General features: G+C 41.0%; 1 protein-coding gene across 1 annotated transcript in view; it reads right to left on the reverse strand.

Annotated features, from left to right (window-relative positions):
- The window catches only part of USH2A (usherin), an 837,143-nt gene that overhangs the window by 569,767 nt on the left and 241,801 nt on the right, over positions 1-25,575 (reverse strand). The window contains 3 exon segments of the mRNA XM_021064292.1: positions 4,188-4,418; positions 21,309-21,453; positions 24,247-24,416. Of these exon segments, the coding sequence (XP_020919951.1) occupies positions 4,188-4,418; positions 21,309-21,453; positions 24,247-24,416 (546 nt within the window).

Consider the following 25,575-nt stretch of genomic DNA (forward strand, 5'->3'; position numbering starts at 1 on the left):
GCTTCTTTACACCCTCTGATATACTCCAAGAATTGAATAGCCATTTTATATTGAGTAATTTCCCTGTATCACTTAAATTATCCTTCGAAGTTAATTCATCCCCATAACTTCTTCAGATTAGTAGAGAAAAAAATATGCCTTTATATTAATCTTCAATTGTGAGGGTAATATTATATAACAGAATTGTAACCAAACAACTTATTTAAAATCTAAGTGTTTCTAAACTCACAGATGTCTTGGTAATAATTTCCATTTCGAATTTCTGAGGCTCCTGAAATACCCTGTTTATTGATGTGGAATTTTAGTGGCGAGAGGTGTCGGTCACCCAGAACAAGCCTCGCTTTCGCAGATGAGCTTGAGTAGACCCACAGGTAAGGAGTTTAATGTCTCAAGACTAGGGAGATTCATTGAACTGTTTTCAATAACAAAATTAAATACCACATGTTTTAATAAAGACATTGCATATTCCTCATACCCCAGATGTGACCTTTAGGCAAATGCATCTTGGATGTGTAGCAGCAGATGACGTAAGATGACTAAGTTGATTTTATGCCTTGCACAACACTTTCAGAAAAATCTCCTGTCTCGCAGTAGGCACTTAATAAATATTTGTTAAAGGAGTGATAGCTGACAGCTCGCATTTAATGACTATGCAAATTCATTAGGTGAGATCTATTCTTTAATCCTAACTTACCTGCTAGACAGCTGTATGGTAAGGAGTAGCAGTATGCCAGTTTTAAAGAAAAAGAAGCAGAGATACACAAATGATGAAGTGGTTTGCCTAATTATATTTAGGTAACAAATAATGGGGCCTGGATCTGAAACTTATCCATTATTCTGCTCCCAAAGCCTCACTCTCAAACTTGTAGAAAGGGGGAACTTTTTATACCAGGATGTAAATGACTGACAATATACCTTTCCTGGAAACCTAGTGTTTGAAAGAACACTTGCATTGGGAAGGCAAAGAGACCAAATACAGATCCTGAAAAAGATTCATCTGGTTAATTTTTCAGCCCTGAAGAGATTCAGACAGACTTTATTACTAAGCTTAATTATAAACTTAATAGTTCAAAACTAAGCTTAGTTATTTATAAAATTAAGCAACATAGGCATATATTCCTATGTTTGAATTATTTCCATTCTATCACATGAGTAAAAATATTTAAAGCGAATGTGGAAGGGGAATGAGTTATAGGAGAGATTCCTTTCTCGAACTATAATAATGAGATAGTTTCTATCAAGACTTTGAACATAATTGCTTATGGCCACGGACCACGTTATGAATGTATTTACAGATCTTGTCATTGATGGGTGAAACCTCACGTTTTTTCTTATATAAAATATGTATAATAATACTCATCACCATATATTTATTTTTGAGTTGATATCTCATTCATATTTCAGGAATCATTTTAGTTAGAGTTTGGGATTTAGAAATGAATCAAAATAAAAGACATTCTAGTTCTTCTTATAATTATTCATTTTTTAAATATAATACATCATCTTAGAGATTGCCAGGGTTTGCTCATTAGATTTGCCTCAGAACATAAAAACTGCATGAAATACATAGGAATGTGAGTTGAAAGCACTGTTTGACACATTGCACTTCGGCCCATTTAAAATAATTATCTTCAATGTTAAACATCTAGCTTTAGCAACACTCTAGAATTAACTGATATGGGGGGGAAAAATCTTATCCCTGGAGATCTTTGGGGATACAAGTAAATAAATAATACCAATACCGTCTGCTGCTTGTTATTTGAAAAGCCCCAAACTGAAAGGCAAATGCAGTGCTGGGTAAGGCATATTTGGGTAAAATTATTTCTTCTTCCAACCCCTTTTATTACTTTTAGAAACTTCTTATTCCACAGCTTCCAAAGAACAGTCTGCGGTGCTGCCCCCTCCGCCCCCCAACACTGTGGCAAAGCACCAGCTTTTGAACCAGAACACTTCAATTCACATTTCAACTCTAAGCATCAGTAGCTGTGGCCCTTGAGGGAGCCAGTTGTTGGAGCCTCATGCACCGCGAAGGTAAAAATATCTGCCTTACAGGCTGTAGAGTGATGGGATGAGAGAAGATAAAAATCAAACAAATGTATGATGCTATTTACACACGGTCTACACAAGAAGATGCAAGTTAAAGGAAAGCGATGGAGTTCGTTTCACACACTTGTACTAGCTCATTAATTGGGTAAATTTAGTTAACCTATAACCCAGCTCCATGAGAGTTTCCAACCAAACCTGCCAACTGAGCCAGAGGTCAAACCAATCACTTGAGGGAGACGTGGTTACTGTAAAAGTTAAGAGAGCCTTACAAGTAAGCAAAGCTGCTAATAAAAAGGAGTGCGCGAGGCCCCAGAACGTGCCTGCAAGCAGAACTTCTTACTCTCTAGGAATCACCAAAGCTCCAGGGAGCAGTTCAAGCCAAAACTGTGATCTCCCCGCCTTGTCCTTCAAAGGATGTGTCCTCCAAACACATTTTCTGGGCAGCTGGAGGCTTTGTTACAGACAGAAGGATCCTGCTTCGTGAGGCCGGTCTTTACGGCCTAACTTTTTTAAAGAGGAATTTGGAAGACTTCCCAGACACTGCATCTGCCCCGAGCCCTTGCACCTCGGAGTCTAAGGCCGGCAAGGGAGACGGCGCAGACGACTAAATTTATTAACGCCGGACGGGCCACTCTATCTTTCACGGCAACAACAGTAGGTGATCCCATCAAAAATCTGTCTGCTGGCGAGCCCGCAAATCCAAGCTGACATGCTCGCCACAGCTCTGCCCAGATGAATGGAAATGAAGGCTGTTCCCTCCAAGAAACACATGACGAGCCAAATGTTGGCCCAGGAAGGCAGTTTCTAGTTCCATCTGAGCAAACGTCTTTTACTCGTTATCCGTAGGTTCTTTTCCAGAGACCCATCTTCGCTTTTGTTTGACTTTTCTGACCATGGAGCGGAAAGTGAGCCTTTAGGGGCGCTCCGTGGCTGAAAATTCCTAATACCCTTTGAGGAGTGTGACGTCCTGGGCCAGTGGTTAAGCAGGCATCAGTCTCAACAGATCTCAGCAAGGACACGCACACGATTCACTACAAACACACATCTGGAGCCAGCCTCACTTAAAAGCAGACTGTTTACTATTTTAAGTAAAAACGATACTGGAGCTACATGTTTTAGCCCCAAGTCTGTTTTACTGTCCTCAACAGGGGCAACGATGTAATAATGGCTCTTAGCTCCAAGTAACTTCCTCATAGATTCCATTCCTATCAGTACCAGTTTGCAGAATGATACATATCATAGACTTCAGACATTCTCTCAAATGGGAAAGGAAAGTATGTATCACGCATGGAGTTTGCTTCATCTATAGGGAAATAGCTATTTTCAAAACTCTAAGGCATAGAGGAAACAGGACTTCCAGAATATGCTAATATCAGGAAGACCAGGAACTGAGGGAAGCCCATGAGGACAGGTCATACAGTAAAGGGGCCTCCTGTCTCTGCTCATATTTTGTACATTTTACTGGATTTTGGGGGGTACTGACTTTGATTTTTTAAACACTCGTACTAAAATATTGTTTACATTGATTAAGGTGCCTCGCATGCCTTTACCCTAGTCCTGACCTATGCAAGGTACGTTTTCTGGAAATTACTTTTTCCTGTAATCCGCTCCACAGAACATGGGGCACTGAAGTTGGTACACTTAAAAAAAAAAAGAAGGTGCATCCCAAGTGTTAGGAACATTTAGTTAAACAAAATGAAACAGCTTTCCGGGAACTCTTTGCAGAGACTTTAGCAACCTGATGCGCCCCGAGGATGCCCATTGGCAGGGGTCATGTCTCAAACTCAAGTGTATGCACAGAACTCTCTTTCTCAGAGCCAGGAACTAACATTCGGAGGGAAACATCCTGGCAAATAGCGTTCAAGGGTCATTTCCAACACCGACTCTCATCCAGTGAGGCTGCCTTTTTCCACATCATTTTTTTTTTCTTTTCTTTCTTCCACTTACCCTCTATCTTTTTTTTTCCCCCAGAATACTAAAAAGATAAATATGTTGCCCCCATCAAGCTAAAGTTATAAAAGGGCTGCATGAGAACCTCCATAAACAGGCAGAGTCAAATCCATTGTAAAAGATGATCAAAATAACAGAAAACACCGTGGGGCTTAGCGCCTCATAAAGAAAGTGACGTCAAGGACACTTACCGGTGAAGTCTGTATTGACGGGGTGAGTGGAGCTGGGGAACTTATAATATCCATGTCCGATGAAACGAGTTCCTCTCATCATCGGGGCACTGGGAGCCGAGAGAGAGGGCTCCTTCCTTTCCAGCTGATAAGTAGGAGGGGGCCCGTTCTGCTCTTCAGGTGCCAGCCACCAAAGACGCATGGCTGTGCTGTTGATTCCTTCCACCAGAGGCGGCCTCAGTTGGGCGGGCGCTAAAATATTAGAAAACCTCTGTTACTCTCAAGCGCTTGGCTTCTCTCTCCAGACACAGATGCACACATATGTTCACGTGCACCTGCGTGCGTCACCCTCAGCATCCAATCAAGTATGGTCTCAGGATGTATACGGTTCTAGGAACTGAAAACACAAGACTGAGTTTACCTTAAAGGGGATCAACCAAATTTAAATAAGCAACAAATTCGCTTTCATCATTAAACAGCGTTTTTCTTCTTACAACTAATTTCTCCATTCTGTCTTCCTATAGAACAGACACTGTATATTAGAATCTGTTAGTAGCCCCCCAACCCCCGAGAGTTCCTTTACTGAACAGGGACTTCAATGCTCCAACACTGTGCCTTTGTCTCTAAAGGCTCATACATGCTCTGTTTTCTAGAAATTTCCCTTGAGTGGGAGCTACCCTACCCAGGAGCTGAACGATCCCTTGTGAAAGCTGCAGCCAGTGGCTACCAGCTGCTGATCACAAAGGGCAGAGTGCCTTCTCTTAACTGGGTATCGAATCCTGACTGCATTCACAGAGGCCAGGCAGGTAAAGGACATGGTTGAAAAGGACTAGCTGGGGACACAAGAGAAAGCATAGGGTTTAAAAAAACTGGGTGGGGGTGAACGGTCACTAGCCAACCGATGGATGAGTCAGGAACGACAGCTACGCATTGCCAGATCTTTAACGCTGTTTAAAAATACGTCATTTTGGACTTCCCGTCATGGCTCAGAGGTTAACGAACCCGACTAGGAACCATGAGGTTTCAGGTTCAATCCCTGGCCTCGCTCAGTGGGTTAAGGATCCGGTGTTGCTGTGGGCTATGGTGTAGGTTGCAGACGCGGCTCGGATCCTGTGTTTCTATGACTGTGGTGTAGGCTGGTGGCTACAGCTCCCTTTTGACCCCTAGCCTGGGAACCTCCATATGCTGCGGTGTGGCCCTAAAAAGACCAAAAAAAAAAAGTCATTTTATGTGTAATTTTTTGACTTTTTTTTTTTTTTTTTTTTTTTTTTTTGCTGTTTAGGGCCACACCCACAGCATATAAAGGTTCCCAGGGTAGGGGTCTAATCAGAGCTACAGCTGCCAGCCTATGCCACACCCACAGCAACATCAGATCCGAGCTGTGTCTGCAGCCTACACCACAGCTCATGGCAATGCTGGATCCTTAACCCACTGAACAAGGCCAGGGGTAGAATCTGCAACCTCATGGTTCCTAGTCAGATTTGTTTCCACTGTGCCATGATGGGAACTCCTACTTTGCTGACATTTAAAGCCTACCAACTGGTCTACATCAAAACAAACAAAGTAGCCTAAACCACTGTGAAAGCCAAACAAAGCATCCTGATGAAAGAAAAAGCCTGTGAGATCAAGGGTTTGCAAACCCTTGTCCAGGCACAGCAGACTCTGGGCAGCTTCGTGGGCCTTGAAAAGACCTTCCACCACCAGCAGTGTCCTGAGCCTTGGGCAGTGAGTGCCCAGTGCCCACACATGCTGGGGCCATGGCATCCTTCGAGGTTCTGGGATACTGGCAATTCTTTGGAGGTTCCTGGGAAGCCCCAAGAGAGACAGACTTGAGACTTCCCCTAAAACCTACTGGAAAGGGATCAGATTAATAACTGATTTGCTGAAAATGAACACCTGTCTTGATTTTTATTTTTTTAAACAGTTGAGTTTATAGGAGGAGCTTCCTCGCACTCTAAGTGTGTCAGCTGGGTCTGAGGGGGACAGTGAAGAAAAGAACACGTGTCACAACCAGCAAGCCTACTTTCCAAGGACCCAAACTAGGGCTGTGGACTTTAATTTACGCCTGTGTTAACAGCGTCTTCAGCAGACACAAAGTCATTGCCTGCTTTTGTAAATGTAAATTAAAATGATGTGAATACGAAAACTAATACCCTTAAACCAAGAAAGGAGATTCATCTTAAAACAGCTTAGAACAATTACCATTTGTTACTTTGTAGAAAGCCTGGCCAGCTTTCCAAAAAGAAACACTTTGCTGTGATTCTATTTTCACTTTTAGGAAAGAAGAGAAGGCACTGAGCGAAAAGTTCATCAGCTTAGATAATTAACAATTCTGTTCATCTGCTGCTACTGTGACCATGTGATATTTTTATTCTTATATATATGGATCTGTAAATTTTATGCATGATTTCCTTTAGTATTCTCTGCCAAAAATTAGCTAAATGGTGGGTTCTCAAAGATTTCATTCTACAAGCTACGACCCCTCTTCAGAATAATCCAAAACCAAATAAAAAGCTAAGCCCAGCAGAAATTTCTTCTCCCACTCAGCTCATCCCCAGAGTTTGGAGTTCCAACTTTGTATTAAAACGTCAGCAAAGCCGTGACAGGCTGTGTGCGAAACAGAGGAAGGACTGTGAAATATTTCTGAGTCATGGAGACCCAATTCTATCTTTTTTAAAATTTATTTTATTTTATTTGCTTTTTAGGGCTACACCTGCAGCATATGGAAGTTTCCAGGCTAGGGGTAGAATCAGAAGCCCAGCTGCCGGCCTCCCCACAGCTCACAGCAACACGAGATCTGAGCCATGTCTGCAACCTACAGCACAGCTTATGGCAACGCTGGATCCTTAACCATGAGTGAGACCAGGGATCAAACCCGCATCCTCTTGGATACGCGTGAGGTTCATTACCGAGGAGCCACAATGGAAACTTTTCCATCTTTTTAAATTGTCTAAAATTTGCTAATTAGAAGCACGAAAGAAGAATCTTGAGTCTTTATGTGATATTTTCTGGATTCCAGGTAAGATTCCCTAGGGATCAGGGACACAAAGACGTAAACATTTCAGTGTGAAAGATGCCCCTATTCCAGTGATTTCCAAGAGAGCATCCTCCAGTGGAAATGCTCTAGGCCTATACCGTCTAACGCAGTAGGCAATGGCCACACAGAGCCACTGAGCACCTGCTATGTGGGGAGTGAGACCGAGGACTAGAATTTTTAATTTTATTATTATTATTACTGTCTTTTTAAGGCTGGATCCCCAACATATGGAAGTTCCCAGGCTAGGTCGAAACTGAGCTGCAGCTGCCAGCCTACACCACAGCCACAGCAATGCAGGATCTTAGCCACATCTGCGACCTACACCACAGCTTATGGCAACGCTGGATCCTCAACCCACTGGGCAAAGCCAAGGATCGAACCCATGTCCTCATGGATACTAGTCAGGTTCCTCACCACTGTGCCACCACAGGAACGCCCAATCTTATTTTAAATAACTATATATATCAATACCATGGACACCAAGTTGACAGGAGAGAGTGAGAGAATCACAGATTATACATATTTGGAGGGTTGAGAAGAGAATTTCCACTTTAACTACTTAGTGAAATAATGAATAAACTTCCTACAGTGTCTAATGACTAGGGAATTTTATTCTTATTTTAAAGTAGCCTCTTTCTCCAGGTCCCATGTATTTGACAGCTGACAGCCTTTTCGTCTCCTCCCATCACCCAGCTGGATGGGGATAATGAGTGGTCATTAATTCATGATAATGAAGTTGTACCAAGATTGTTTTCAGAATCCTCTCCCCACTGATGCGTCATCCAAAACCACTTCTTCATCAGGAGTATAATTTCAGAGTCAAACAAGAAATAAAAGGAAGGCTAGCAACTCAGTAGGCTGTCTGTTGGCTTGTTTTGTTGGCTTTCATGTCTACTAAAAGTGAGAGCACAAACTTTTTTAAATATGGCGAAATGCTTATCATCAATAAGGACACTTGAGCATTGAGAATCCATCAAAACTGGAGTTCCCATCATGGCTCATCGGAAACGAATCTGACAAGCACCCATGAGGATGCAGGATCCCTCGCCTCGCTCAGTGGGTTGAGAATCTGGCATTGCCGTGGCTGTGGTGTAGGCCAGCGGCTACAGCTCCGATTTGAGCCCTAGCCTGGGAGCCTCCATATGCTGCAGGTGCAGCCTTAAAAAAAAAAAAAAGTCAGAATCCTTCAAAATTAACTGTTGACTATTTCAACTCTAACAAGCAGTAGAGCACGTCTAGAGTCAACAGGGGAACTACGGAAAACCATACAATTCTTAGGAAGTCAGCTACAAAGAATGAGCGGAGCTTGAGTGTGTGTGTGTTTTATTCACTTGCTTAAAACAAAACCAAAGAAAGCCCCCCCCAAAACACCTTTCAGCTCATATGTTATAGTTTCCCTTGGAGGAGTCAACCGAGACTGTTGGAAAGGGTGACCCCTCCTGAGTCATGATCCTCAGAATCCCCCCTCAGACCACAAAGGGACATTTTTTTTTTGGCCATGACCATGGAAGGTGGAAGTTCCTGGGCCAGGGAGCAAACCTGGGCCACAGCAGTGACAATGCTGGATCCTTAACCCAGTAGGCCACCAGGGAATTCCAGAAAGGGACTCTTCAATCAGTTAAACTGGTCTCACATACCCAAGTAGAATGATGATAAGAAAAATAGATTCTCCTGAACTATTAGACACAGGCACACAAATTCAGACGCACTAAGAAAGAGGAGGAATAAAAGATTTTACCTTAGAGCATCAGAGTGAAGGGATTATATGTATAAATTTGTGAAACACAAAACAGTAAATTAAGAGACAACAGAAAATAATGGAAAGGTCTCTGCAGACTTTGAGAGATTGTGATTTTCACTTTTCCTGCAATTATGCATGATTTTAAGAAATCACTTCAAAACATACATGCCTCCGATTTCTCATCGACCGCACGAGGATAAATTTTCAGTGGAGCGCTTTGAAAATAACTGCTTTTAAAAACAATATAATTGTGTTAGGTTTTACAAAGAACATTTCTATACAAATATAAGGCACTATTATTACCGGCCAATAAAACATCATTCAAATTACATATTATAAAATGATTCAATTCATCCACACTCAAAAATCTCTATTTACATAGAAAATCCTCTTATAAATGTAAAGTAGAAAATGGATCTTTAATATGCATCATTTCAAAGAATAACACCATACAAAGTCTGCTTCCACTTGAAATAAAATTACAATGTTCCTCTATTTTTTTGCAGCAGCAGCTCTGTAATCCAATTCCTAGCCTTGCTATTCTATTTAAAAGCGTGCTTTTAAAAAACACCCTGTGAGATACCTTCTTCTTTATGCGGCATTTATTACTTTATAATCTGATTAATAGCATATCATAATGCATACATTTATACTTGCAAAATTTATGCAGTGTGGGGTTTGAGCATCTCAGGATCAGCACTGAAGACTCAATGAGCAGCAGCTCTTGCTGATGACAGGTCTCTAAAACTGAGTCCGTGTTTTCCAGGAAGAGTTTGTTGTCTACAAAAACTGCATGGCTGTGTCCCTATCTTAAAACATCATCAACTTTCTATTAGGTACACAGCAGTCTAGAAAGGGACAGACTCTCCTCATTTCAGGACTGTGAGGGGAGCAGACTAACAAAAGACACCCTCCTGCATCTTGCCAGTGGAAAATGATTCCAAGTTTTTCTCAGAAAACAAACTGTCACAGGAAAGGTGATTTGTCAACCTTTGCTGGACCCAAACACCTGTGGAAGGGCCCTGGGACCAGGATGCAGACATGAAATCCAGGCGGGTCATGAAGCCGTGGTTCTCAGTTGGCAACCGCTCTGCCATCAGGGTCCAGAAGACGAAAGGATTCTCCATTCAGACTCTGAGAGATCCCTCAGGGCTGCCTTGCTGACCGTTCTCTGACTAGGAAAGAACAGCGTCAGTTTTCCCAGCCCCTTCTTTGTTTTCCACCCTCTTTCAAGAGAGGAGATGTGTAGTGGGACGGATGGCTGGAGGAGAAAACTTAGGTTCTAGACTGGCTGTTTCCAACTCCACTTTTGGAACGTTGCCTGATCCGCTATTTGATCTCTCTTTTCTTCAGTACCTCATTCACGCATTCATTTATCGGAATTTTTTAAAACTGAAGGGTCGCTGATGCACCATGTTATCGTTATAGGTGTACCATATACTGATTCACAGTGTTTAAAGGTTATGCCCTATTTATGGTTATCACAAGGCATTGGCTGTATTCCCTGTGTTGCATCTTTGTAGCTTATTTTATACTTAAGAGTTTGTACCTCTCACTCCCACCTCTACCCCTATATATGCTTCCCCACATGGCTCTACCCAGTGGTGACCACAAGTTTGTACTCTATTATCTGTGGGTCTGCTTTTATCGTTACATTCACCCTTTGCTGTATTTTTTAGATTTCACATAAAAGTGAGATCACAGCTTTAGTTGTTTCTGTCTGATTTAGTCCACTTAGCATAAACGCCTTCCAAGTGCATCCTTGTTGTTGCACATGGCATTATTTCATTCTTTTTTACGGCCGAGTAATATTCCACTACACGTATATATTTACACTACATCTTCTTTTTCTATTCCTCTGTCGATGGGCATTAGGGCTGCGTCCATATCTTGGTTATTGTAATTAGTTCTATGAACATATGGGTACATATATCTTTTCAAATTAGTGTTTTGGGTGTTTTTTTTCTTTTTTTTTTTTTTGATATATACCAGGGGTGGAACTGCTGGGTAGTCCCCCATTCACTGACAAGCCCAACTGGCCTGATGATGCTGAGGATCCCTTCCAGCGTCAACATGCTGACTGAGCATTTGCCAGCAGTGCTTCTCGACAATCAAGCATGAAGAAGTGGTGTACACACGGATTCCCCTCGGCCCTCGGAGGAGCCAGCCAGCTTATCCCCCTGTGGCTCTGGGATACCGTGGCCTTTACTCTCGCAGGTTATACAAATATCACAATTTTGATATGATTAAAAAAGAAAACAGAAAGCACTGCTTTAGCGAACTGAAGGGAAGTTGCCTCCTTGGTGGACAAATGCTACTTTAACCAGCTGTCACGCTGGTGAGCATCATTAATTTGTACCTGACCTGCACCCTACTCATGAAAAGAGGGAGGACCCAGGCTTTCTGAACCGCATGTAGAGCAGCAGCGGTGACAACAAGCCGTATTCCCTAAAGTCCCCATTACTATAGGTAGTTTCTTGGACTGTAATTATGGCATCCTTGCCACCCAAACTTGAAGCTTTTATGGGGCTTATGCAATTAACTACTTAAATGCATCGTAACACTTGCTTCTCTGACAGCAAAGTATTGATTTTTGAATCATTTTCAAGTCTCCTCTAGCACAAATAAATGTACTACAGTTACAGTTAATGCACTGTGTACATGCATTAAACGTTGCTGTGACAAAATTTATTGTTTTGTGATATATAGAACTAAAGTGGGGCTTCTCAGAAAGTCGCGTCATGGATTTCGATATCAGGATGGAAACTCTCATTGTCCTTGATGCTCCAAACTCTCCAACTTCAAAAAGCTAGAGATCTTTTTTAATAGGATGCTTAGGCTTAAAGAAAAAAAAAAATAGGAGAAGGTGCTGAATATAAATCTTTCCTATGTGTCAATGTAGGAGAAAATTAAAAATAGTCCAACGGAGAAGACAAGAGTTTCTACTTCCCTAAAGGTGTCACTGTGAGCATATGGCAACTTCATTCAGAGGAATTTCTGTCTCTTAGTTTTTTTCCCTTGTGCTTATTTAGGACACATCTATCAAAACAGTATACATACAATAGCCTCTCTAATGCAATTTTAACACATTTTCATTGCGTTGTTTTAATGCCTTACTGTGGGCAGTACATCAGAAGACTAAAACAGTGTTTAAAAAAGTGTGATTTCTGCAGGCCATTTCTGCCATGCCAAAAAGGCCAACAGAGGCCCCGTGAAAGTCACCTATCTTAAGGCAGACTTGGCAACAGAGGTCATTCCACAGCGTAGCAATAAGTCTTTTCCTTGGGTGCATCATCCACAGATTCAAAATTAAAGTTGGGGAGTAAAATGCAGTTAATTTTGTTTTGTTAGAAATAATATCATTTTAGTTTTAGCACTGAAGACAGATGCCAGCATTTCACTCTGAACAGATGGTAATTCCATCTAATAGTGCATCTCTGTATTAGTAAGGTCTGTTGTGTATACAAACAGTAATAAACAGTAGGTAAGGATCAAAATAAATTTTAATTGTTGACATTAAATTCTGGCAGCCACAGTTCTAAGGCTGCAATATTCCTTTTTCAAGTCTGTCAGATTGACTAATGCAACGAAGGCTTGGTCAAAAGCTGCCAGGTCCTAGTTTCAATAAAAAGATGTTTCCTGCTACCAGGATGCTTGCTTTCTATACTGAAATAACCCTTCAGGAATAACATGGGATTGGTGCTACTATCCATAGGATGGATCCGCCAGGATTTCTTTTAGAAGGCTCTGGAAGGGCTAAACTTCTAATTAAGAGGTTGGCGTAAAAGGCTGCATTACGATTGCTACCTATGGGGGTCAGAGTTTATCACAGCGACCTTCCTACCCTGTTCAGGAAGGGTCTCTCATTCAATTCCCCTTATTCTCTTTCCAAACCAGGGCATTCCTGAACCTCTCGGAAAGTGACATCATTCCTTTCATTTTGTTTGCTTTGCCCATGCCTGAAGGATTTCCCTGACAATCAACGTTCTCATCAGCTCTGCTCTTCTGTAGGCTTTGCTGTGGCTCAAGCCTGCCAGCAAGCACCAGTTCGGTTCTCATGGTGCCTCCAATGATCTGGTATTACAAGGAGTAACCGATATTTATTTTGGGAAGCTGCCATGTCAAAAAAAATAATCATCATCATTGAAAAAAAGCCCGACAAACCCAGTTTGGCATTCAAGGCGGCTGTTCAATAACAAACATGCTTTGCAATCATATTTCTTTAAAAAAATGGATGTATTTTTTTTTTAATCATGAAAAATATATTGCTTCCACCATATGGGACAACCAACGTCTCCGCAACCGATTTAAGATGCAGCATATTGAGCTGACCATATGTTACAGTGCTGTTGAATGGCTGAGTGATTCATGCCCGTCACATTCTAGTATATCAATTAAAGCTCCTTGAAGTCTGCATGATTTGTGTCTCTGTTATTAAACCCTGCTAATTCATCCCACTTACACATCTGTTATAAATCTCTAGGAGTGCTGCATGATTCATGACAATCTGTGAGCATGCTACAGCAAATTCTTCTCCTTGTAATTAACAGTAAATTGTTTTACTGCCATGCAATGAATTTTTCAGTTATATTGCAAATGAACTCCTACATGTGCGGTTCTTTCCTAAGAACTGACTTATATCATTAGGCAATTAAAAAGTATTGCTTTGAACCAAAAGCTTTTAATCAAGAGAAATACAACTTAAACATGGCTTCAGAGCCATGGAACTTTGACACGTTGGTTAGAAGTGGGAAAGAATTTCTGCTGTTGAAAGAGCAAAACAAACAAACCAAACCCATCCTTCCGAGTCCTGGGGGTCTCCGGGATGCTAAGACACAAGAACGGCTGGTGGGACAGGTTTGCACAGATACTGTTTATCCTCCCCGTGACGTAAGTCAGCTGTCAGTACCAAGTTTCTCAGATTGCCTTACACTTCCCTAAGTGGAACACAGGGCCTTTATTCTTGAAATAAATAATTGGATAATTAGCCAAGTTGAATCATCAGAGGATCGCACTGCTGTTCAAGTGTTGTTGTCAAAGGTGAAGCGAATGCATTTCCGCTCTCGCCTCTGCAGCTCTTCCAAGAGGCTTTGATTTTTTTTTCCCCCGCTTTCTTGGCAACAGCCTGAGATTCATGACTCCATACATCAAGTCAGTAGTTTAACAACAAATGGAATTAAATTCAAAGAAGGGAAACTAATTGAAGGACAGCAACAAAAGTGTTTGGTAATGTGCTTTTGAATATGGCATGCCACATTTGCATGATAATTTTTCCGTTTCAGCATGGAGCAGAAAGGGACGAGCTAAGGGAGTGATTATTCGAGACAGGAACGAACAAAACGCATTCATAACTAAGAACAAAGATTGGATTAGGAAACAAAAACAGGCCACCTCAGAGAAGGAACTGGATGATTGGTTTATGCATTATGAATAAAAAGATGGAAAAATATTTATATTAGTATTCACTAATGACTATATATACAAGCTAGTTGTAATTAAAATTATAAATTAACATATTAAGGGTGCTTGTTTAATCACTCTGGGTCCTATTCACAATGAAAAGACTTAATACCTGCATACAAAACAATATGTGTTTTCAACCCAGCAGCAAACAGCCTATACGTTCTACTTTGGCTTCAGAAAAAAACAAAACTTAATGCACCACTAATTACTTGCTTAATGGGAGATGGAAACATCTAGGCTTGAAGTGTAGAGGTCAGTTTATGACAGATAAAAGCAATAGGACACTGTTATCCTAGGAATGGATCGCCAAGAGGAATATCTCTGTAGAAAGGTTTAATTCGTACTTGATCCACCAAGGGTGGAGAGGAACAAGGTATTAGATTAAAAGGGTGATTCTGAACAAAAGTCTAAGGAGCGCTCCAAGAAGGCACAGTCCAGCAGCTCATTATCCTTACACGCCCAGAAGCAACTCCAGAGCCACCATGACACTGTCTCGAAGATTCTTCTAAGGAGATGCAGGTGCTCAAGGGAGAAGACCTCTTTCAAATCGGTTCTTAGACTTTGCCATGGGCACCAAAACCAAAGGGGGAGCAATAAACCCTTCAGAAGAAATGTGCCAATTCTAATGATAAAGTTAATCAAAAATACATTTAAAACAAAGAGAGCAAATTATAATTCTCAAGGTTTTTAGTGAAACAGGTAAATCTTTATAAGTATCTTTCTGATTTGTGTGACTGAGATTTAAGGAAGCAACATGTTTTCATGACTCTAGTGTTTCAAAAAGACTGAATACTACTTCTAATTTTTGGTGCTTTTACTCAAAAATTTTGAAATGGCCACTGGCTTCTTTCAATCCCCGGCAATTAAGTCAGATGAACTACCTTTAGACTTAAGTGTTAAATTTCCTATGAATCCATTAGAATTCATCAGAACACTACATACGCTCCAAATTATAATTTTTGTCATTAGAAGAAACAGAGCAGGAAGAATCATAGCCAACTTTATTCCTTTCCTACAACAAACCTGTTGACCATTCAAAAGGATTGACCTTTCTTTGTTTATTTCTATGAATTAATATCTATGAATTACACCTAGATACTTAATTCTAAGAAAATTTTAGAAAAAAAAGGAGGCAAGAAGGATCTTGATCAGTAATTACTGTGGTTTCCCTCATATTCCAATAAAAATAAGTCCATTCTCTCTGAACACCCCTGAACATGGTACATTTTATGATAAATCAAATGGCAGTAAAACTTATTTTCCATACTTCGTCATGTAAGTGGATTTATTCTCTGCTTAGCAGATAAGGAGTTAGAGAGTTCTGACAAAATATATTAACAGGTTAAGAAATAAACATTTTCCCAAAAGAACATGAAAACATTTTTTCCTTCAGAAAAGAAAAGGATTTGGGGTTTTTCTGGTGGCCAAGAGGTTAAGGATCTAGCACCATCCCTGCTGTGTCTTGGGTTTGATCCCTGGCCCAGGAATTTCCACGTGCTGTGGTGTGGCCAAAAAGAAAAAAAGAAAAAAAAAAGGATTTCATGTGGGAAGAAAACTTAATTATTAACAGAAATTGTGTAGAAGGAACCTTTTAGCAAAGAATAAAAAACCCACATATTTACAATGTACCATTCTGTCTTCTCCTGCAACTGTTTTATTTTTCACCTTGCAGGTTCTCTTCCAGCTTCTGTTTCAATCAGACTGCTGCCCAGAGGGCCATCAATGACCCATGTTCTTTGTAGTTGGCATTGCTTTTGCTTTCCCTACAGCATAAGACTCTGTTAACAACATTCTCCTTCTAGAATTCTCTCTCCCCTTGCCTTTTTGGATGATGCTCTTTGTAGGCTCCTTCCTAACTCTGACCATGTCTCTGTTCCCTTTATTCCTCCCTTCCTCTTTCTTCCAAAAGGGGAGCATTCACTGAGGTGTACAACTTTTCATTCATATTTTCTCTGCCTTCACTAACACATTTTCATCCATAGTTTTAGCTCCTTCTCCACTCAGATGATTGTAAAACCTCCCTCATTCTTAAGCTCCAGATTTGCATTTTCTGCTGCTGGCTGGTTACAATCATCATGGATGTGTTTCTAATCAAACTGAAGCTCCTGGGTTTATTTCTCCCATATGTTCTTTCTTCATCTTTTGCATTGTATTTAGTGGCATCACCATAGTCTAGGATACTTACTGTCATCTTCGATTCCTCCCTCTTCTTCCTCTTCTTTTTTTTTTTTTTCTTTTGTCACACCCACAGCTTGTGGAAGTTCCCAGGCTAGGGACTGAACCTGAGCCACAACAGTGACCTGCACCACAGTAGTGACAGTGCTGGGTTCTTAACCTACTAGGCTACCAAGGAACCCCCTGGGCTTCTCCCTCTTTTTATCCTGTGGATTTCTGTTCCTGATCCACGCCAGCCCCTTCTTTCAATCTTTCCTTTTGTTTATCTGATTTACCCCCTCATGGCCACCTTGGAATGTCTACCAGACTCTATTTACACTCACTCTTCTAATCTGTTCTACACCCTGTGACGGATCCTCATAAAGCCCAGCTTTCATCGTGTCAGTGGGGAGCAGCACCAGGCCCTCAAACAGCAACACACACATGGCATAAAAGCAGTAAATGTCTGGAAAAATCTTGACCAATTCTTTATGGTCCCCCTCAAATGCCACCTAATCTGACATCATTTCCCAATCTCCCCAAAGTTATCTACCATATTCTCTGTTCCCAGATCTTCCTCTTAGCCTTTCTCACGTAACGCCAAGGCGTTAATCCTACCTGTCATACGTCAAAGCCTTAGTACAGACACCGTTAAGGTACCTTTGAATGGATTCTATTAGAAACCCCCACCGTGCTTTAGGTAGTAACCTTAATAGATGTTTATTGAATTGACCATTCACAACAAAACACTATAAAAATACAGTTACGGCACATTATTAACTCTATATGGTAAACTACAAATTTGAAATGTGTAGTATAGTTTTTGATCAAAATTTTGAAATGCATGTCAAAATTCCCAATGACATACTCTTCGCAGAACTTGAAAAATGATGCCTTTTGATGTTAGCACCGCTGCAGTTTACTACTGCAACACTCCTTAGTTTTAGGACTCAACGTTGTTACATTTATGTTACAATGTAACAGCAAAAAAATCTACAAATAATAAATGCTGGAGAGGGTGTGGAGAAAAAGAAACCCCCCCTACACTCTTGGTGGGAACATATATCGGTGTAGCCACTATGAAGACAGTATGGAAAAAACTAAATATAGAATGACCATATGATCCAGCAATCCCACTCCTGAGCATATATCTGGAGAAAATCATCATTTGAAAAGATACATGCACTTCAATATTCATTGCAGTGCTATTTACAATAGCCAAGACATGGAAGCAACTTAAATGTCCATTGACAAAGGAATGAATAAAGAAGATGTGGTACATATATATGCAAAGGAATATTATTCAGTCATTAAAAAGAATGAAATAATGTCATTTGCAACAACATAATTGAACCTAAAGATTAGTATACTAAGTGAAGTAAGTCAAAGACAAATACCATGTGATATCACTTATATGTGCAATCTAAAGAAAAGAGATACAAATAAAATTATTTTCAAAAAAGAAAGAGACACAGACATAGAAAACAAACTATGGTTGCAAAAGGGGATGGGGGGATAAATTAGGAGGCTGGGAATAACATATGCACACTACTGTATATGTAATAATGTTACAGAAACAAAGTTGTAAAATAGATTTCATGGGTTTGATAATGATAGAAAGTCTATAGCATTCACACTGTGCCTGAGATAAGTGTTATATAATGGTTATGATAAAAACCGTGCTAAAAATGAAAATTTTTATTGAGGATTTACTCTGCTGGGCTTTGCTTTAAATACTTAACGTATTAACTCTCTTCACTATTCAGGAGAACCCTATAAGATGGGTTATCGCTATTTACAAATTGGAAAACTAAGGCACAGCTCTCATGTAATTTACTGAAAGTCACGAACTTAGTAGATGGCAGAGCCCAAATTCAAGTCCTGGCATTGCAGCTTATCATTCTCCCTTCAAATATATGAATAAACTATTATTTGAAAAAGTTGATTAACTTGCACATCTCGTGGTTTTCAGAGAATATGAGAAGTTTCTAAGTTCAGTTTTTCAGGGACAAAAAGGCAAAGAGAGGAGTTGGAGGGTTTGGATCAGTTTTAGTTCTCTGATCTTCTGGTGGGTGGAGTGCGTGTCCTTAAGCCTCCTCACCAGTGGCTCTGACAAGAGCTGCACAGAGCACTGGGGCACTGAGTTCCACATCACAGGAGGCTTTGCTGTGTCCAGTGAGGATGATATTCGCACAGACGTCATCACTGGTCCATTAAGCAGCGCAGGCATCATTCCACAGACCCTTTCCTGCCTTTCTTGTTCCATCTACAGGATCTGCGTAGTCTCTGGAGACCATCGTGCCCCCCACCCCTTCAGTTCTGGGGGTGTGTGTCTATGAAAAGAGAGAGTAGCTCATTTCTGGGGAGAGTGCCTGTCCTGACAGTGCTAGAAACTAGGGCACGTGTGGTGCAGCCGGGAGGTACATCGGTCCGCAGCCTGAAGGAGAGAAGACTTGGATGGAGGTATTCTTGCTGAAGATGCTATCGGAAGGGATGCCATGGGAAGATGAATCAGAATGGGCACCAGCCCAAGGAAGTAGAATGAGGAAGTTGAATAGGAGCCACAGGGAGATATTTTGGAGCAGTATCATCTTCCAAATCCTCTTTTCAAAGAGGTCTCTCAACATGGTCTGATTTACCGGCGAGGCAGTAGTTTTCCTACCACCGAAGATCATCACAAGCCAGACAAGCGCTTGGAAGGAATGTTAGAAAGGACATGTGAATGCTGGCTAGATGGTCACAATGGATGATGTGTAAGTGTTTTACCACCTCGAGAAGCTGAGGTTTCAGTTCTGCGTGGCCATGAGATGGGAGTCCCACATGCTCCACTAAGACCTTAGGCCAGTCTTCAGTCCCCGTGGTTTCTGTTTTCACTTGATCCAGCCCCAAGGACAGATTCCTCTTTTAATTTTTGGTCTCTCATCCCAAATTATGCCATTTTTCCGAAAGGAGACAGGGACTTTTCCCCTGTTATCCATACTCACTAACTCCAATAAGACAGTATGCACAAATAAATAAATACACCACTGATAGAAGAATGGTGCTTTGCTCATGCTAGGTACTCCACATACACACACACACACACACACACACACACACACACACACACACGGTTTAACTACGTCAAAATGCAAAGAGTTCAGTCACAGAGATAATTTCCAACTAAGATTATATTCTAGAACAAGATTTTGGAGTTATTCTCATGGAGGAAGAATCTGAAGAAACAAAATTACTTCAATGAGATAATTTGAGCCAAACCAGTTTTTCCAGAACAAAAATAAAACAGAACCAAAACTATAGGATTGTACATGAAGACAGTGAGGAAGGAGGTCGAAGGAATATTTTCATAGCTAAATATCTTTCATGCTATCTGCCAATGGTCTAGAAATCTTTCAATGTCCTCGCATCTGGACATGTCCTTAGAGCGCATGAGGAAACTCAACCTTGCTGCCTGCAGACGGAAAAAACTGATTTGAAAATACACTAAATGCTAAGGAACTGGGTTATATAGGTGTTAATAATACATGTAATCAAGTTTGTATGAATCCAATTTGTTCCAAGTGAAGCAAGCAAAAAAAAATTATACAAACCATTTCCCATTAATATTATACTCCATAACAAGAGTTTTTATTTCAATTTTATGTACCTAGGAGTTTCATATTCATAATAAACAGATCAATGAGCACACTACTGCCTATGCAATAAAGGCAAAATAGAAGCCCAAGGCAATCCAGGAATTCCTGGGTGTCTGCCGTTAGTTTCCCGGGCAGGAATGGCGAGACCCGACCTCACGCAAAAGGTTGAGACTGAGGGAAGACGCATCCTGAGTCCTCATAGGAGCCTCCTAAAGGCTTAGAAAAAGTGTTGGGACATCTTCAGGACTTAGCATGGTGGCTGAGCCCTGGAACCACTCTACACCTAATTATATTTTGAACTTGAGGCGTATGGACATTCTGGCCTGGGGTCGAATCCAAGCTGCATCTGTGACCTATGCCGCAGCTTGTGGCAACGCAGGATCCTTAACCCACTGAACAAGGCCAGGAATCAAACCTGCATCCTCATGGATACTAGTCGGGTTCTTAACTTGCTGAACCACAATGGCAACTCCAGATCTGCTGTGTCATCCCCATCAGGGAATCAAACCCCAGTCTCCCGTGTGACAGGAGGGGACACTCACCACTATACTGATGAGGAATGAGCTTACATCTTATTACATTTCCTATTATGACACAGCTGCATCTCAGGAATCCTCAGGGCTCATGTATACATATATATATGCACATATATATATACTATATATATATATTTTTTTTTTTTTGTCTTTTCTAGGGCCGCACCCGCGGCATATGGAGGTTCCCAGACCAGGGGTCTAATTGGAGCTGTTGCCACCGGCCTACACCACAGCCACAGCAACATGGGATCCAAGCCACATCTGCGACCTACACCACAGCTCATGACAACACCAGATCCTTAACCCACTGAGCAAGGCCAGGGATCGAACCCACAACCTATGGTTCCTAGTCAGATTCGTTAACCACTGCACCACGACGGGAACTTCAGGGCTCTTAGATGTAACTTTATTTTTCTGTTCAATTATGTCAAGGTCGGTAGCCATCAGAGTAAGTGAGGGAACAGGAGGAAGCAGAGAAGACAAATATTAAGTCCAGACTAAAGAAGTGATTGAGTTTTGGGGGCGTTTGTTTATAAATACACAATATATTTTTCACATCCATTAAAACTGGCTTACCTGCTGCTAAAGTCTGTCCGGCTCCCGAAGCACTGGTTACACAACCAACTGAATTGCAGAGAGAAACAGTAAAGTCATATATCCTATAAGGTTTTAGTCCTTTTACAACATAATACAGTTCTTGGGATTTAGCAGTGTACAACACCTGCAAGGCAAAAAAAAAGAAAAAAAAAAGTCAGAGAATAGACAATCAGTGTGAAAAATACAAGCTTGGCAATCAAAGTTCTGTGAATTCTGACAGAGGGGATTATTGCCAACCACTATTAGGAAAAGGGTTTTTTTTTTTATTTTTTGAAGGGTTCAACAAGCTCAGATTTAATTGATAATTGTACAATCACACTGTTTTATGAGGTAATAAGCCAGTTCCTGAGTGGATAAATGAGGAAACCAAGTTATTGCCTCATAAAGCAGCGTGGTGGTGCGGTTATTGTCACTGATGGTGCAGATAAAGGATGGTGACATCGTCATTGTTATCATGAAAAAAGTCCAAATAAAACCGTGGGGCTTGGCCAAAACAAACCCAGGGCAGGGATGCCCACATGCCCGCTGATGGAGCTAGTACAGAAAGATGCCGCTATGGTAAACCAATGCCATTATTTGTTCCCAAAACAACAAAACAAAACAACAACAACAACAAAAAACACCAGAGGAAGAAAAAGGGGAGGAAAGATGACTGAACATCCACGTGAAATCAATGTTCAATTATCTTTCTTATACAAATAAGTATAAGCAGATTGACCTAACAGCTACAGTGTTTGAAATACGGTCTTTATCTCAGAATTTCAAATGAAAATAGCAGAGTCAAGCAAAGGAGACTGAGAGGAGCTCTGTGGTCCATAAACAAGTAATTAAACAACCAACCTGAGAACTGGTACTATAATTACAACTGGAAGTGATGAAACACAACCATGTAAATTTGCTTAGTCAGTACATACAAAGACCACTGGTGATTATATTCAGGGGGGAAAAATCATTAAAACAGATAGTTTGATAGAAAGCATGAGTCCAAAACTATTTTTCTGAGGGCTACTGATATACATTCATATCAAATAATCTTCCATAATATAAATACCACAGGTAACAGTAAAAAATAGTAACATTTGGAATCAATTTCTAGATTTTCATTTTTTCCCTTTAGAAATACAGTAAAGTTCATTTGGAATATGTGGCTGAGTACTGACTTTAAAATTTCATAAACTGGGTAGTTCTATAAAGCAGTGTGGTTAGAACACAAATTATACTGTTTACCTAACATTTTTTTATAAATAAAGATGATTTCAAAGATTCTAAAAGTCTAGGAAAAACTTAAAACATTGGTACCATTTCCTTGTAATTACACTTAGAAATCAGAAAAACATCAAGCATTGAATTATTAATCCTTTCTCTAATTCTAACATGGCTACTTAGACATTGAAGATATAAACTTTCTCTTTTGAGAAAATGAGAAAATGTGGCTTAACTTTTTCTAAGAAAAATAAAACTCATTCTGTTCCGGAAAGGTTTTCTTTGTTGTTCACTTGTTTGTTTCTTTTTAGGGCTTCACCCACAGCATGTGCAAGTTCCCAGCCTTAGAGGTCACATCAGAGTGGCAGCTGCCAGCTGGCCTTCGCCACAGCCACAGCAATGCAGGATCCGAGCCGCATTTGCGACCTACACCGCAGCTCATGGCAACGCAGGATCCTTAACCCACTGAGAGAGGCCAGGGATCGAACCAGCCTCCTCATGGATACTCGTAGGCTTTGTTACCACTGAGCCGCAATGGGAACTCCACGGCTCGGTTTCTTATTGGGCTCAGTTTTGCTCAGTAAGAAACCAGGAAGATCAGGAACCACCAGGTCTGGGGGAGAAGGCTGGGGGCAGGCGCACGGGGCAGGGCTTGAAGTGTGCAGATGTTTTATGTCATGTTCATGTCCACCAAAGAGCACCTTCCCCCGACGAGATGCTCCACAGCGAAATGCATGCAGACCGACCTGCCCAGTCGACATCAGCCAGTCTGTGTCACTGGTCACCTTCATGCTGATAGACTGGACAGTGGGCACGCAATCAGCTGAAGAGTAACAAGAGCCTTTCATCCTCCAGGACTGTCACACATCTCAAATGACCCAGTGACTCCACTGTCATCTGTGATCATTATTCTCCTCACTGCCAGGGAGGCGATATGTCCCCACAGATCCCAAACCGGGAACGTGTTCATGACCTTTGCTATGAGCGCTGATAAATTCCATTCCTCAAATTTTTCTTGGGAAATAGAAATATGCAAAATGTTCGTATAAGATGTGTGTGTCTGTGTGTGTATTTGTCTTTTTAGGGCCACACCTGTGGCATACGGAGATTCCTAGGCTAGGGGTCAAATCAGAGCTACGGCTACTGACCTACACCACAGCCACAGCAATGGTGGGATCCGAGCCACGTCTGCAACCTACACCACAGCTCAGGGCAATGCCAGATCCCTGAACCACTGAGCAAGTCCAGGGATCAAACCTGCATCCTCATGGATTCTACTCAGATTCATTTCCCCTGCGCCGTGAAGGGGACTCCCTGTATAAGATATTCTTGATGTTATTTACATTTCCAAAAGAATCAATACAATACAAATATCAACTGATTGTGGATTGGTTGAATTGTCATTGTATACACAATAAACAGCTCCTAAATGTCAGCATCCTGCAAGATATCTAAGGGGATACGCTAAGCAGAAAAAGTCAATTTTATGAAGCACAAATATACCAACTTTGTTCCAATAAATTCTTATATTAGAAAAAAAGTAAGTGATATAAGTGCATGGAGCCTGCTATACAGAAAATAATATTAAGAAACAAATGTTCCATTTTAGGATTATCTAAGGGAAAACGCTGTCACCGAATTCCACAAACACAGAAAATATCAAAATGAAGATACAATTCAACTCTGAAAGAACATTAGTTGAAAATAACAATACCTGTGAAAACACCTCCGGATGAGATTGTCGGGGTGACTGTTCAGAAATCATAGTGACGTTATACCCTACGACTCTCCCTCTTGTAATGTTGTCTGCTGGCATCTCCCAGGATACATTGAGCGAGTGTGGTGAGAGAGGCGAGACGGTAGGAGGGGTCATGAACACAGGAGCTGTTAGCGACAACCATAACAGCAGCAAAAAAAAAAAAAAAAAAAAAAAAAAGATGAATGTTGTATCTACAGGTTTGCAAACAGAATTCACGCATTTATCCTCATTTCTGAAATACCTCACTCCTTACCTAATATTCTCATGCTTGATAAGCAGAGCATATACTGGGGTCTATGAAAGCTACTCATTTTTTAATATCTACAAAGACGTTCTTTGTGTTTACACTACTTACAGAGGCATTTTCCATTTACGAAATAAAAACAAGAATTTGCTTGTGTGCATAAGGATAACAGTAGATAACTGGGGAGGAAACCATAGGTCTCATCAAGTATTGGGAAGGAGAAGCCCCCAAAACAGGAGAGGTCTCGGTCCACAAAGTTTGGACCGATGCCTGGTGACATTGGATTTCCTGTGTAGACAAGTATGCCCCTGAGCTGCTGGGAGAACATCCCTCTTCAGAAAGAGAAGCCTCGAAAATGTTCTCCATAACCCTGAAGAGATTTGAAAAGTTTTCCATAAATCTTGATTGAAATGTTCAGGGACCTACACACACCATCCTCCCCCTGCCACCCTTGAGATCTTAATGTGGATTTTAAATGTGCTAACAAAGCCGGATTATCAGAGGACCTCGTCGCACTTTCATTAGCCAGTGACCCATATGACGATGAGGCTCCAGTATTGCTGTTTCACCCATTACTTTTCCTTTCTGACCTTGATTTTCCCCTTCCAGAATGCCATGGCTCATCACTTGTGCTATCGTGGCCCTATTATTTGTCCACGATGGCTGGGAGTCATTAAGAGAGGGGCAAGCACAATGCACATTTTATTCATGAAATCATTCCCCTAGACATCAACCTGAAGCTACCGTTACCCTCCTACCGATGTCCTCCACCGTGCTAACGGATCCAGTTTAAATCAGGACTTGGGTTTCTTTGGATAGCCATAGAGTCAAAGCACAGCCAAACTGTATGGTTATTATTTTATATTTTTTTGGTCAATGCCTCATCAAGTTTGACGTGTCTTTAATACAAAGGGTAAAGCGGAGGATTAAGTCTCTCATTCATTTTAGCAAAGCTACCTCAAGAAAATGTAAACTTTTCACCATCCTTCCTTACCATGTTGGCAACTGCTTATAAGCACACTTGTGAACTGCAGGTATTG

This window comes from Sus scrofa, chromosome 10 (genome assembly GCF_000003025.6).
Source record: "Sus scrofa isolate TJ Tabasco breed Duroc chromosome 10, Sscrofa11.1, whole genome shotgun sequence".
Taxonomy (NCBI): domain Eukaryota; kingdom Metazoa; phylum Chordata; class Mammalia; order Artiodactyla; family Suidae; genus Sus; species Sus scrofa.